Source organism: Ascaphus truei, chromosome 3 (genome assembly GCF_040206685.1).
Source record: "Ascaphus truei isolate aAscTru1 chromosome 3, aAscTru1.hap1, whole genome shotgun sequence".
NCBI classification, from domain to species: Eukaryota; Metazoa; Chordata; class Amphibia; order Anura; family Ascaphidae; genus Ascaphus; species Ascaphus truei.
Window position 1 is genome coordinate 419399486 of NC_134485.1, and position 14658 is coordinate 419414143.

The following is a 14658-nucleotide window of genomic DNA, read 5'->3' on the forward strand; positions in this document are numbered from 1 at the left end:
CTCATTTGCATGTCATTTCCCAGAATCCCTTGCTGCAGTGGAAGTGCTGTATGCTGGGTGATGATGGGGAAAGGCGGGGTTGCAGACCTGCCTAAGACATGCAGATGAGCATACAGTTGTATTTTTATATATATATATATATATATAAAAATAATCAACCCCTGTGAAGCTTCCCAGGTACTGTATCTTTTGTATCTTTCATAATTCAACTAGAAATTATAGGGATGATAGAGATAGACACAGAATAATTATTGGTTTGTATGGATCTTTTAGTCACCTTTTTATATTGTTGGGATAGGTGTATTTCCTTAGCACAGAACAGAAACACGCACCACACACCACACACCACACCCCACACCCCACACACCACACACCACACACCACACACCACACACGGCCCCAGTGAGCGCTCGTGCGAGCAACGGAGCGCCTGGCATCGCTCATGGCCTTCAGCCGAGCGATTGGAGGACTGAGGATCTGAGGCGATGAGGCCATGTCACACGGCCGGTTCGCCCTCATTGGCTGAACCGCCGCCATGACATGGCTCTCGCTCGGCCGCAGCGCCAGAAGTCAAATGTATGGACGTCTCAAAATGTAGTCGCGCCACTCGCACGTGATCACGTGCACGCACTGACTGGGGCCGGCCCCATGGAGGGCCGTAGCTTGTTCGCGCGGCGCATGCTGTTGCACGTGCAGCCGCGAGCAGTAGGGATGAGGCCTACATGCTATTTTGGCATTTGGGATATTGAGCACTAGCACTTATGTTACAGTGGTGTTTTTTGCATTTGTAAATATTTTTGTAATATTACAATACAGGGGTTTAGCGAATGCTTAATCTGCCACTTTCCAATTGTGATTGATTGCTGGAAGGTGTCTTGTGGGGCAGCACCGCTTAGTAAATATGGCCCTGTATCTTCATATTTAAATGAAAGTAATAAACATCTTCACAGGAGATTTGTGGTTCGGACGGTTTCAACTGCAAACAAACAATATCTATGAAGAGTTCATGAAAATGATCAAACTGTGTACAAATCTGGCTATTTCCAGGACCCCGACTGCATTACTTACCACTGACTGTAAGAGTCCTAGAAGTGTTTTCTGCCAGAGCTGTGAGGTCCACGTACGCACACCCGAGGAGGCGGTCACTATCTTGCGGCCTTGGCCCACTGGTGTCCTTCCCGTAAGCTCGCCAAATCTGGATTTCCAGCCTCTCCTCCCGGAGGTACCACACCAGTGGCTGGTGCTTTAGGAGCTCCGTGGTTTTAGTCTGCTCGTACGTCACAGTGGCCTGCTGCTCGTCTTCTGATAACTTTGGCCTTTTGAGGGGGGAGCAGACGGCTTCGTTATCATACAACTTGTACCTCAGGTAACAGTACGTGCTTTTGTGAAGGCGCTTTTGTCCAGCCAGCAGCAGGCAGTGCATTGGAAGCCACACCTTGGGTAAAGCTACAGACAGTGTGACCAGGTCTTCCTTCCTCTGCCATTCATCAACATCGTGTACACGGACTTCATGGACATCCTCCTCCCCCTTCTCATTCCAGCCCAGCCCCCGGGCCACCTCCAGAACACGCTCTCTGTCCGAGTGATGAGCAAAACCAATGGAAATCTCCAGCCCTCCTACAATGGTCTGCATTATGCTAGCAGTGCTGGAAATCGTGGCGTCCTCGGGTACAGTTACAGGGTACCAACCAGTTATCCCTAGAAAGCAAACACAAGGCTTTATGGAACAGATCACTGGGAAAACCAGACGAGCACTCTGATTGGTTAGATCAGGACATTTATAGGATCAACTATCCAATTAATATATCCCAAGTAAAAAAAATCCTTATGCTTTTAAATTGAAAACTTTTTGGGCCCAGAAATGTGATCACAATGAGTAGCAGATGATATCTCTTATATTCAATGTAAATTAGAAGTATAGCATCCGTAAGATGTCCAGACAATCTATTTAATAAGAACTGAGTGTGTCTTGAGCTCTTCATTCTACCAAACAATCTCTGGGACATAACACCAGAGGCGCTCCAAGGTCTTCTCCCAGAGCTACTCCCAATATGCCTCTACTGCCCCTCTCGATTAAGCCAGCGTGGAATGGGTTAATAGCATGGGGAAAAGAGACGCTTCAAAGACCAAAAGACCACGTGGAGGGCATCAGTCCCTCCCCACTGCATGTCTGCCGTTAGAGCCACTAATATGCTATGCATGTTAACTTTATCTCAAAGGAAGAAAAGCCCAGTTCCTACATTGTATTTCAACAATCGTGAGTGCAAAGTCAATATCAGAAGGGTGTGCAAAAATTAACTACAAGTAATAGGGCCCGGAGATTTATTTAAGATCTTAATGTACATAAAGGCTGCCGCTGAAAACCACCCACAGAGTGAATAGAAAGCAGAAAGTCAGAGCGACGCGTCTCTTTTGGCTATTCCCGGGATGAAAAGCGCTGAAAGGGTCATCGCTAATAGCACCTGAAGTGCCACGCATTGTGGCTCAAACATAGCAGAAGTATAGGGTGAAAATATATATCTGCTAAACATTGTATGAACTCTAAGCGGTTTCCTGACTGCAGACTTGTGGCACAAATACTGCCCCAGATTTAGCAAAAAGAAAAAACATTGCATTGAAGCCAGCGAGATTTATTTCCATTTAGAATTGTGGTGCACACAATTGTAGTTTTTTTGCCTGGGATATCGCTTCACACTGTATTCTCTTTTTTTACTTGGTACATTTTCAGCCCTGATGCTCGTAGCCCCGAATTCTGCATGGTTTGTATTTTCATAAAGCCCGTGGCTGCCCGCATGAATATTATAGATCCTTATCCTGCCTGCAGTTACCCGATCTCTTGGTGAGCAGCTCTCTGGTTGGGATCCTCACCACTCCCAGCAGGTAATCCCGGGCTGGTTGAGCTCTGGATGCACAAGCTGCAATCAAAAAACAAACCGCTTCAGTCAGCCTCCCCCTTTATGTTAAAAGTATGTTTCGGTTCTGTGCATTACTGCGTGTCACATTCTCCACACTGGATCGCTTTGGGGACTCTGCGTGTACATTATATCAGATGACTGCCCTAAGTTTCATTGTGATTAGAATTGCAGAGAAACACTGGGGGGTAAAAGGAAGGACCCAGATCAGTAAGGCTTGTGCATGGGAAACTTGGAGGTGATGTGGACATAGGAACCCTGCTAATCGGAGTGCATAGGTTAAGAGAAAATGAAGCTCAGTCTCTTCAAGTGGATGTGCAGAGCTGTAGCGGTGATTGGCATCCGGCTCTGAGTGTATATATCAATTTTCTCTTGCATACGGCTGGCTGAATACAGGCCTTGATTACCTGATTCTACGCTCTGGTGATGGATGGAAAGTACGATCTCGGAGAAGCTCAGGAGCTCTGCCAGGCAGCAGGTCTCTCCGCTGCTCCGCTGGATCACCAGGTGACAGGGGAATTCCGACTGGTGGTCAAACTCCGGGGAGAAGGTGCGAGCCACTGTGCGAGTGCTGCGTCTCTCCACCTCCGGCAGGAACGATGGCTGTACAGTGACATAGGCATTTACCCCCACATCAGCACTGTACTGTAAGGAAGGGTCATCTTCTGCCACCACTCTGACAGAAAAGAGGGAAAACACACGCTCTCTTACATGTACAAGACAGTCTCTCACATACTGTTTTTAAACTGCGGCGGAAGCCGCATTAGTTTTAAGCCGGCCGCCACTGTACAGTGAGACAGATTCATTACAGTCTTACTACAACTAGTGATAATACTGGGGCATGGCAAGCTAAATCTTTTACAACACAGGGTCTTCCATTTATTAATGTTGAGGCATAACATGGAATCAGGGTATTTAACCTTTAATTCTGACGAGCTTGGGGGAGAAAAGAAATACATGGACAAATTGAAAGACGACTTCAAGCATAACAGATAAAAATGTGTTGGAAAAATATTCTTTAGATTTGTTGTTTTGGTAAAAAGATTGTGTTTTAGGCTGTGATATCCTTTAATAGCTGAACAGGAATTTCCCCTAGATGAAACTACTGTACGCAGCTCTTGAAACCTCACAGGATATATCTATATATATATATATATATATATATATATATATATGTGATAAAAAATCACTGGCACTCCAATAGAAATTCAATAATGAATAGGTGCATGTCCCATATAAATAATAAAAGTATACATTACCGCATAGCAGCAAAAAGGGAGACAGCACTCAGGTGAATGAAAATAAATGTATTAAATACAGCACATAACTCCACGTTTCGATCCCACAGGGGGATCTTCCTCAGGGTGGTGCAACAGACACAGGACAGTGAGTGACTTATATACCCCAACGCCCAAGTGACATAAACATCTCCACATCATCAGAAAGCATCATCATCGGGCGACAAAACAGCTGTGCATAATACAATTTAATTAGATCATGCTCCAACTCCATGTCTGTACTCCTATTGGGGAATCCAAGTCACATGATCAAACCCAAGCTGTCAGTGTCATTGCATGTAAACAAACTGATGCTGCATCAGCAGGCCCGGTTTTCAAGGCAACAACATGTGTGCTCAACTCTTTAAAGGCAGCAGACACCGGTGGTTGTCATGTGTACTGCACGTGTATAGATACACCACTGCAAATGTGTATGTGCTGTAGCAGTGATGAATTTACTTCTAAACAGCACCTAAGAATAACAGATACTGGCATGCGTATATCAGTAGAATCCTATGACAGATAGAACCCGCTGTAATCCCAGTCGGGTAACCCATAATAAACCTGTCGGCGTCACATGCTGCATGGATATACATAGGTTGCTAGTTAACCCCTAGTATACCAGTACTGCTAAAGACACAAAGTGCGATCAAATAAAGGAACATACTGTCTGTAGAACTACATAAATATACACTATACGGACCTGCAAAAATGTGGAATAAAGAACACCCAATACACAGTGAGGGTAAAGTGAAGAGAACCGGGAGGGGAAAATAAAATCAATGGAAGAAGCTGAACGACAAGAATATACAAGCTGTAGTAAAATATACTGTATAATAAATGCCTTTTACATAATCATTTTGAACTACGCTGATCCATGTATACATACAGTTGATGTTGAACAGTAATAATTACAAAAAATTACAAAAAACAACCCAAGTTCATGTCCTCATTCAGGCCTTTGGGGGCCATAGAATCCAGTCTGTGAATCATCCTCGCCTCAAGCTGGAGCAAAAGCCTGTGTCTTTTTCCTCTCCTGGTTGGAGTATGGGCTTGTACAACGGGCATACAACGAAAGGTGGCTAAGCTGTGCTGTTTAAGCTTAAAGTGCCTTGCCACTGGGAGTTATGTGCTGTATTTAATACATTTATTTTCATTCACCTGAGTGCTGTCTCCCTTTTTGCTGCTATGCGGTAATGTATACTTTTATACATATATATATATATATATATATATACACACACACACACATAAATACACACACACACACACACACACACACACACACACACACACACACACACACACACACACACACACACACACGAGACGTGAGCTTTTGAAAGCTCTGTACACTATAATGTGATCAATGAAAACTTCTCCCCAGGTTGGTTCCATTAAAAAGGTATCGCAGCCTACAAAACAATATTCTATACGTCTCCACGGCCAATGTGGTTACTAGAACCCTAATTTATTAAGTCCAGGGTGTGTTTAGTCCATGATTCAGTCTTCAGCTACAAACTGTTATATTGCTGGGGATTGCACTGCGACATCTTTAGGGGCCTGAAGCAGTGGAAGTTACAGTAGCACAGTACATCCAGAACCATTTCATTTCTGGTCCCAATCACGGTTAGATACTTTACAAAAGTATTTGTAGATGGTGTGACACAAACGGGGGATCGGTCATCATTACCTGGCAGCTGCCTGCAGACCAGAGGCTTGGTGGATCTGCACTGAAATGGAGACCATGCGAGTAGCCAACATCCCAGCCGGGCTCCTCACCGCGCGCCGGTATTTCACGTTCACATTCAGTAATCCTGGACATTAGAGCAGTTCGGGCATTAACGTCAGGGACCATTTTAGCTTTTGAAGCATTCAGAAGTATTTAAAACCAGAGACAGAACATAAAACACAGACAGAGCTCAGTGCACATCCAGTGAAACTCATACACGGTACCGTGCCTATATATATATGTATAAATATCTATTAAATAAAATGGTCATTCAGAAGTATGCAGGTTATGCACCGGCACAAATCAATGCTCACAATTACATTTCTGTTCCCAAGAGTTTCCAATCGAACATTGTATTTTTTTTAGGCAGAGATGATGCGACATTCACACCTTTGTGTACATTACCAATAAAGCAACATGTATTAGGTTTGTCCAATTCCAACCCTCTAAATCTCCTTCTAGTTAGAGAACTGTGATCCCAAAGACATTATTATCTTTGCAGAGTCTCATGGCCACTGCCAATGTCCTTTAACCTACCAGAGACATGGGCATGAAGACCTCATACTTTGGAGAGCACTCGTCACACAGCAGATATGGAGGGGGGCTTGGTGCTGGGGATTCCTATACTTATTGAAGTACAGTAGAAGGCGCTTTGCAGAACTGACAATGCATAGACACATCCAACCATTGAAATATACAGAATTAACAGACTTGGATCAGAGAAACATATTGGGACATCCACTTCACGAGACTCTTGAAGCAACAATTGCTATGCATTGTAGCAGGTTTATAAAACATTTCCTAAGCCATACGATTTAGCAGGGCTTTGATACACGACGAGGGGGGTCGTTGTTGGTTACCTGAAGATTGTAGATGACGTTCTTCTGGGTTCTCGCTCCTTGGGATTAAGGGCAGACTGAATGCTTGGATTCCCACCTCCTCCCGATGCTGCATGGTAACCATGGCACACAGACGGGACAAAGGCAGGACCCCTTTAGCGACCATCTGGTCCCTGACATTGGGGTAATAGTACCTAGAGAAGTGCAACAAAAAAAACCACGAAAACATTACATTTAGAGCTTCCGGGGAAGTTCTGTCTCCTGTTTATATCCTTAAGCAGTAGTAACGTTATCAAAGGACAGTACATTTACTCTCTGAATGCAGTGAACCTTCTGAACGGGGAAGACAATTATAAAACGGATATCTTTATTCTATAAGAACAGAAAGACAACGGCTGAAGGAGTGGCTCAGTGAGTAAAGGCCCTGACTTTGTAGCAGAGGAGCCTGGTTCAGTGCCGACTCCTTGTGACCGTGGGGATGTCACTTTATCTCCCTGTGCCTCAGGCAGGGACAGTGTCTGTAACATTGCTATGTGCTGCATACTGAGCGCTATACTGTGATGCGCTTTGTGTCCCATTGGGAGAAAAGTGTTATAAGAAATAAAGTTATTATTATTTCCAATACCTATTCTTTGATGGAGAAGTAGAGATATTGGTTTGGTTAGGGAGATGCACAGAGAAGCACTACTTTCTTATTCACACACTCCCACTATGGCACTTCAGGTATTTGATGGTCTCCATTAGATTTTCCTCTTTCTCCATTCTTCAATAGCAAGGGCTTCACTTGTACAACGGTTAAAAAAGAATCCCTGTACCAGGTTGGGTGCTGTGCGCTCTGCGCTCTGTTCTGCGCTTTGGAAGAGCTCATGTGATCTCCAATGTGTTACTTCAAAAAAATTAAATAGTGAGAACTTGACAATCAGCTAATCCCTTGTTGGTCATCTCAAATATTGCATGGCCAAATGAGACTAAAGAAATTTATAGTCAAATTAATAATCTGAAGACATTGTGGTTTAAATGGGGAGGGAGGAATTGGTATTAATACTGTAGCCACCTTCTAGTGTCATTAACCATTTGGGTGCTGGACAGTATGCATTTCTACAGCCATGTATTACAGGCACTGATTGGCCAAAGGGTTTAACTAAATGGCCCTTACACATGAGCAGATAAGCACTGAAGTGTTGTACCATACATGTTGTGTGAATTTGTGTGTTGTGCTGGGCCTTTCTGTTTCTGATTAACAATGATGTTGTTGGCAGGTGTATGGAAAAGGTCACTGGCAGTCTCACCTGCACCAAACTTCGAACGGCACCCCTCCTCCTCCAGAGAGGCCCTGCATGGAGAAAGCACTCAGCAGCAGCCGTTGTACAGGGGTATCTGACTGTGCCACAAGGAAATGGCTCTGTCTGTCATTGAAGACGGGGTCAGGCACACACAGTGCGGTGGCTGAACGGACAGGCTTCAGATTAATGCCTGAAAGGAAAGGATACCCAGGTGATATAACCACGTACTGCTAACCTCATTCAGCAATGAGTTGGTGGCCCCTTCATCAATGAAAAGTTAACTCTACCAACACATTAGCACTGTCAAAAAAATCAACAACAAACATCCTGGGTGTACTGTCACATTGCAAATACCAACCCCAGTGTTAATAGTGGCGCACATTTGCCAAAATACTCACATTTATTCCAAAGGATTGAATACAAACTTGCAATACATGTCAGTAAATTTACACTGGACTGCCTGTCAAGACATGTAACCTACATCTCTACAAACAACGGGTTAGACAAGGGGTCCCCAACCTTTTAGTGCCCACGGGCACACTCGAGAGTTCAGGAGAGAGTGGCTGGCACCAACCAAGTAACACGCACACAAAAAACACTTATCTTGGGGGGAGGCCTCCTGTCCCGCTCGCAGAGGCGGAAGTTGGGCCCGACTTCCGGTGCGGACTGGCACAATGGAGGCACGCAGCAGCTGTCTGCGCACTTTGGCGAGCTAGTCACTGGCAGCCAGCGAGCTACCGGCAGATCACAATGAACGTGTTGGAGACCAGTGACCTACATCGTATTATCAACTGGTTGGCCGTGGGCACCCACAAAAGGCTTGGTGGGGGCCATGGTGCCCGTAAACAGCACATTGGGGACCCCTGGATTAAACACTGCAAGAAATCTTACCCTTATTTATCCTGTTAAGAGTTAATGTGCCAGACTATAAAATTAGAACAGGGCCATAGAAAACCGAATGCATTACTTCAAGCTCACTCAAATATTTTAGCAGCCCCTGGGTACAGGGGCACAGACTGTATCACATTTCCTGGATGTAGCAAAGGCAAGAAGTATGTTATTTAGAGGCTTAATACTGGAGGAAATAATCTTCTCCCTCCCATGATTGCCCCGAGTTAAACATACCGCTTTCTGGCAGCTCTGCTCCCTTGCCCGTGTTGGGGTCTGGCGAGTGCACAGGGAAGTAATACTGCACATAGCAGTCAGCCTCTCCCCATACCGTGGACTGCAGAGGCGTGAGGCCTTTCACATTCTCCACGTGGATCTCAAAAACGTGCTCAGTCATGCCTTCCTGTGGCCTGCCCGCCTGAGCAGGAGAAAGGGCAAAAAACAGAACAGAAACCATAAGATTGACCCAAAGTAGTCAATGAAGCTTAGTGTGAATACTGCTGCTTTACTGGAAGGAACCTCTTTTCAGCTGCGATTGTCACCAGTGGTGAAAGTATGGGTACAGCACCAAGCACCGGTGCAGAGATACGGGCCAGTGCGGCAGTGTGTGCCGGTACAACGCACCTGTTATTTATTATTAGGAACTGTAAGATTTCTCCCCTTCCCCCAATTATAACAATTTTCACTGCGTCACAACACGAATCTCCAGATTGTTTTTGTTTACATTATTCTGCAATGTACTCAAGATGACTAATGATTTTAAAGCGCCCCAGCGTCGTGGCACCACCGAGTCTTTTCCGACTATGAGCCCTCTGTATGTTTGTGTGCCTTTGGCGCACAGACGGCGCAACGTACACTAGGCCTCTGCGGCAAGCTGCTTGGGAGACAAGACGTGGAAACAAGTTCAGAATAATCAGTGCTGTACCGCTGCCGCACGGATGTGCTGTGGTCAGTAGCACGGATCTACGCGTGTGTGGTTTTTCGGGGAGAGACCCCCGAGACACCCCAGTCCCCACCGCCGATGTGCGTAGGCATAATGGTAAGAAATCTACTTTTGCCGCGATTGTCACATGCCACTTCCCTGCATTGTGACAGCACAGGCCCCTGTGATCACATTGAAATGCCACAATACAGCTGTGCAGGTAACAAGAACTACAGATATTGGGGTACAAATAAATAATCCGCGGTTTGTGGGAATCAGAAAACAACCAATCCAACTCCTGCCGTTCAATAAGGGAGTGGCCTATGAAACTGGACTGACATGAAGTCACAAAGCATTGCAGGAGTTGCGTTACCACTGAAGTGGATATTAGTTTCACACAGAGAAAATGATCAGAAGCGACAGAAGAAGAAAAAAAAAACAGATAACAAGGGTTGACTCACCGTCAGTTACTGACAGTTAACACGCTGTTGTAGTCCTCTCTTAAACACCCCAGATGTCTCAATAGTCTAAGTCAGGGGTGCTCAACTCCAGTCCTCACGGCCGCCTCTTCCCCCAAACAGGTCAGGTTTTTAGGATATACCAGCTTCAGCACAGGTGGCTCAATCAGAGGCTCGGTCAAAGACTGAGCCTCGGATTGAGCCACCTGTGCTGAAGCTGGAACTGATTGAGCCACCTGTGCTGAAACAGTGATATCCTGAAAACCTGACCTGTTGGTGGGGCTTGAGTACTGGAGTTGAGCGCCCCTGTTCGAAGTGATCCTCCTGCTAGGAAGGCGTGTGACACAGTAGTTTGCTGCGCTGATCTTGACTACACAGGGTTGTTGGTTAGATTTCATACTCGGGGCCTTATGAATGTTATATTAAGGTCTGTGAGGTCACAGGCACCAAAACATTTGGCTTGTATGGCAGAGCACAATGAACAGTACGGCATTTGCAACTAGCATACATTTGTCTACGTCCTTCCTTGTAAACATCATTCTTTTCCTCACCCTTTTAGAATTGGTGTTAGGATGTCAGGAGCTACATCACACACTTCGAGTAAACAGGAACCGATAAGAAACAGCAGCACAAGACGTGCTGTGACACTAGTGGTGGTATGATAGAATAGGAAAGCTTTGACAAAGTGTATGGAGAGTACCTGTAAGGGAGCCTGTGGCGGGTCCAGGAAATGCGCTGGCCTTGGTAGCTGGGCTGGAGAAGTCCCCTCGTCATCCTTTAATCGCTGCAACGCCACCACCTGGTCTCCCGATCCCAAGGCCAGTAACACCTTGAGCTTGCCCCGTTCACTCCCGCTGAACATGTCCATGACTTGTACGAAGCTATCTACAGCAACCACGGGGTACTGAGCCTGGAGCAGCAGCCGAGAAATCTTCGGGTCGCTGCCCGAAAAGAAGCAGATGATCAACTTTATACAGCAATCTCCAAATAAACGTCGGAGATTGGGCGAAGTTTCCTTAAAAGTGCAGTTTGTTTAGGTTCAAAGATTTTAAACATCCTCCAAAATATTCTGCTGCCTCTCTGGCAACAGGGGATTTAATACAGCAGTGCTCCAACATGAAATACTCATGTACCCTGGCACTGTTGCTGTGATCCTTTCCTAAACATTATTTTTGCTTCCCCCCCCCTCTAATTGCATTGACAACACAGGTTACCATGGTAACCTCCGCATAAAGCTGCAGTTCAGGCAATATCCTGCATGTGTGTTTTTTTTAATAAATCAGTTCTGTAGTAAGAAAAAATACTTTTAGCATTTTCTGTTTTAAAAACAACAACTTTGAAAGACCAATTTTCTTGTATTCTATTTTAACAAGCATGCTTGTTCCTATAGCAACGATTTATATTCCCCATATTTAAAGATGTCGCCAAACTTTGCCGATCAATAGACGGAGAACAAATTGACCGCCAGCTATGCAGTTCTTTAGGTAATTAGAGATTGCCCACATGAAACTATTGAAGTAAAAAAATAAATTAAAAAAAGACTGAACTGCAGCTTTAATATGCAAATGGTGGCAGCCATTTTAAAGGACCAAACCACGCTGTTTCCCCCCCCCCTTTATTTTTTAATACACATTTGAAGCAGGGGGTCTTCTGCGCTGAACCCCGTTCATTTGAGCTGCGGGGACGCCCTGCTTCCAAGAGATACTTCCCTCCTAAAGAGGTGCCGAAATATCTGCAGTTTGCAGCTTCATCATCAAATGAGCCAATAGGAAGCCGCACCGGATGACGTCACAGGTTCCTATTGGCCCGCAGGGCCCAGGAGCATTGAAAATCAGCCATAACATGAACCCTGGAGCGGCTACCAGCACACACTACGGGGGTAAGTATATCCGGAAGCAGGGGGTCCCCGGAGCTGAAATTAAAGGGGTTCACCTCTGGAGACACCCTGCTTCATTCCTGTATTTAAAAAAATGAACAAAAAAATGAAGGAAAAAAATGGCTTGAATTTCCTCTTTAAAGTCAGTATTTAAATAAAATGAACTATCAAATTGGTCACATTGCAAAAAATGTCAGATGGCCTATGAAAAAAATCCCATATTTTTGCAGTGAGCAGAGAGAATTGCAGCTTGAAGTTAAAGTCCTGCTGAAAATCTACTTTGAGTTGAAGATATCATAGAAATAAGTTCCCAATTACAAGTTCTACCAACAGGAGATTATTTATATATACACACGCGTGTGTGTGTGTGTGTGTGTGTGTGTGTGTGTGTGTGTGTGTGTGTGTGTGTATTTATACATATTTTATTTTGCTAAAACATTACTATGGACAATTATTGTTCCCCGTTTTATTTCATTCACCTCGTTGCCTCTTGTTGTGCTTCAGACACTTAAATCTCATGTAACACGCATGTTGCTGCATGGACTGTTCTTGCATTGTTTTATTTATAATACTACATCAATCCGAGTGAGCCTCCTGATCTGTAATGTTACAATGTCACAGCATTGGCTTCTGTATTCCAGGTCACATCACAGAGGTCTTTTCTGTATCAGGCCAACCCAGCTTTTAGTGGGTCCAACTACAGCATCAGCCGATCACACGAGCTGACCGGCGTGAGCTCCAAACCCAACTCTGACTTCCAGGCTTCTGAGAGGTAAACTGTGCTTGTGATTGAATAATGATGCGCCATATATAATGTAAACACTAGCACATCATTTATTTGCCACTCAGAGTTTGTTATTCTCTATCTCTCCTTCTCTCCATCTCTCTCCCCCCTCTCTATCTCCCACTCTCTCCCCTCCTTCACTCTCTATTTATTTGATTATTTATATATACACACGTGTGTGTGTGTGTGTGTGTGTGTGTGTGTGTGTGTGTGTGTGTGTGTGTGTGTGTGTGTGTGTGTGTGTGTGTGTGTGTGTGTAACTTCTTTGTGTTTTGTCACAGAAATTGTATTTGTGATGGTGATGTTTTTCATTCAATGATTAAGATTTTAGAGTATAATGTATTTTATTTATTTTTGTGTAGAAATTTCCATATTAATCACTTTGAATACATGATAGAACTGACTTATGATAACTAAAGTAAGATCCGTATATTTTGGATTGTAAAGTATCTAAATGCCGTTTCTTATAAAAAGTCTCTCATTCAATGTCAATGATAAAAATCAAAACACAATTTCAGTCACAAAACCCCAAAAAGTTTGACTTAGAACACACGTGTTCGGCACACACCCCCTCATTTCTTAAAAAAAAAATAAAAAATCATTTCAGTTACTTCCGTCATGCATTTTTGTTACAACGCAAGAGATTTTTCCCATCAAACCCCTGTAGGTGCCATCAAAGAAGTTTCACTTCAAAATCTAAAAATATGGTGACTCGTAATCAAGAAACAATAATGAACAAATACAAATGTTAGGCTTTAAGGATTGTCCTGTATCAGAAACCCTCTATGGCTGCCATTTCCGGCCCCAGAATCCCCTACTCTTATCCTCATGGTTTATTGGCTCTCCCATCCCAAGGAGGACAGTGAGCGCATCAGAATGAAAGCTTCATGTAATCCAATGTTCTCCTACCCACTGCAGCAGCGTTTTTCAGAGGGACTCTCTCCACGTGCCACACCGCCCACGGACGTTTGAGAAGAGCGCACAAGAATGTGGTGTGGAGGAATTGCTGCAGTGTAAAGCGATTTGATAATAGAATGTATGAAGAATACAGACTTCTCTGCTCATCACCTGAATGACATGTAGAACTGATGCAGGGGAAGCTTTGCCAGGCCTAGCAGCTGGTCGCGGCCGGGGCTGAGCACTTTGTTCCAGACCTCGATGATCATCACGTTGTTCTTCAGCCTCTCGAGGAGCCGGCTGGTCAGAGACACTGGTGCTACCTGTTTGAGAAAGCGGATATGAGCAACCCAGAGAAACAAAACTCTTATACATAATCAACAAGTCAGGAATGTGAATTGTATTACTAAAAGTATATCAACGTTATAAAGTAGCTTTTAGGGTCTGTAGGAAATTATTTATTTTGACCAACAGCTCAGCCCATGAAGAACAGATCGGGTTTAAGTCCCAGTGTTAGGTGCGTGTGAGCATGTTAACTATGGTGTGGTGCTAAGCGAGAAGGCACACTGGGTGCATATTTACTAAGCTGTACTATTCCATAAGAAACGTTCCAGTGCCACAAGACATGATAAGGAGGCTTTTGGCGTAGGTAGGTATCTCACGGAATATCCCCGCATAGTAAATATGGGCTGCAATGAATATGCAGTATAACAGGGACTTATCCATGTTTGGATAAAAGCTGCCCAAGAGCTCTGAATCCAGCATGGAGCTGGTTAATTGCAGCCACTCA

The 14658-nt window shown here is 44.5% G+C and overlaps 1 protein-coding gene across 1 annotated transcript in view; it reads right to left on the reverse strand.

Moving 5' to 3' along the window:
* The window catches only part of C2CD3 (C2 domain containing 3 centriole elongation regulator), a 76992-nt gene that overhangs the window by 34349 nt on the left and 27985 nt on the right, over positions 1–14658 (reverse strand). The window contains exons 15-23 of the mRNA XM_075593223.1: positions 14040–14191; positions 11012–11252; positions 9169–9349; positions 8050–8233; positions 6782–6954; positions 5883–6006; positions 3320–3588; positions 2829–2915; positions 1069–1698 (exon numbers count right to left, since the gene is read on the reverse strand). Of these exons, the coding sequence (XP_075449338.1) occupies positions 1069–1698; positions 2829–2915; positions 3320–3588; positions 5883–6006; positions 6782–6954; positions 8050–8233; positions 9169–9349; positions 11012–11252; positions 14040–14191 (2041 nt within the window). The remainder of the gene's footprint in view (positions 1–1068; positions 1699–2828; positions 2916–3319; positions 3589–5882; positions 6007–6781; positions 6955–8049; positions 8234–9168; positions 9350–11011; positions 11253–14039; positions 14192–14658) is intronic.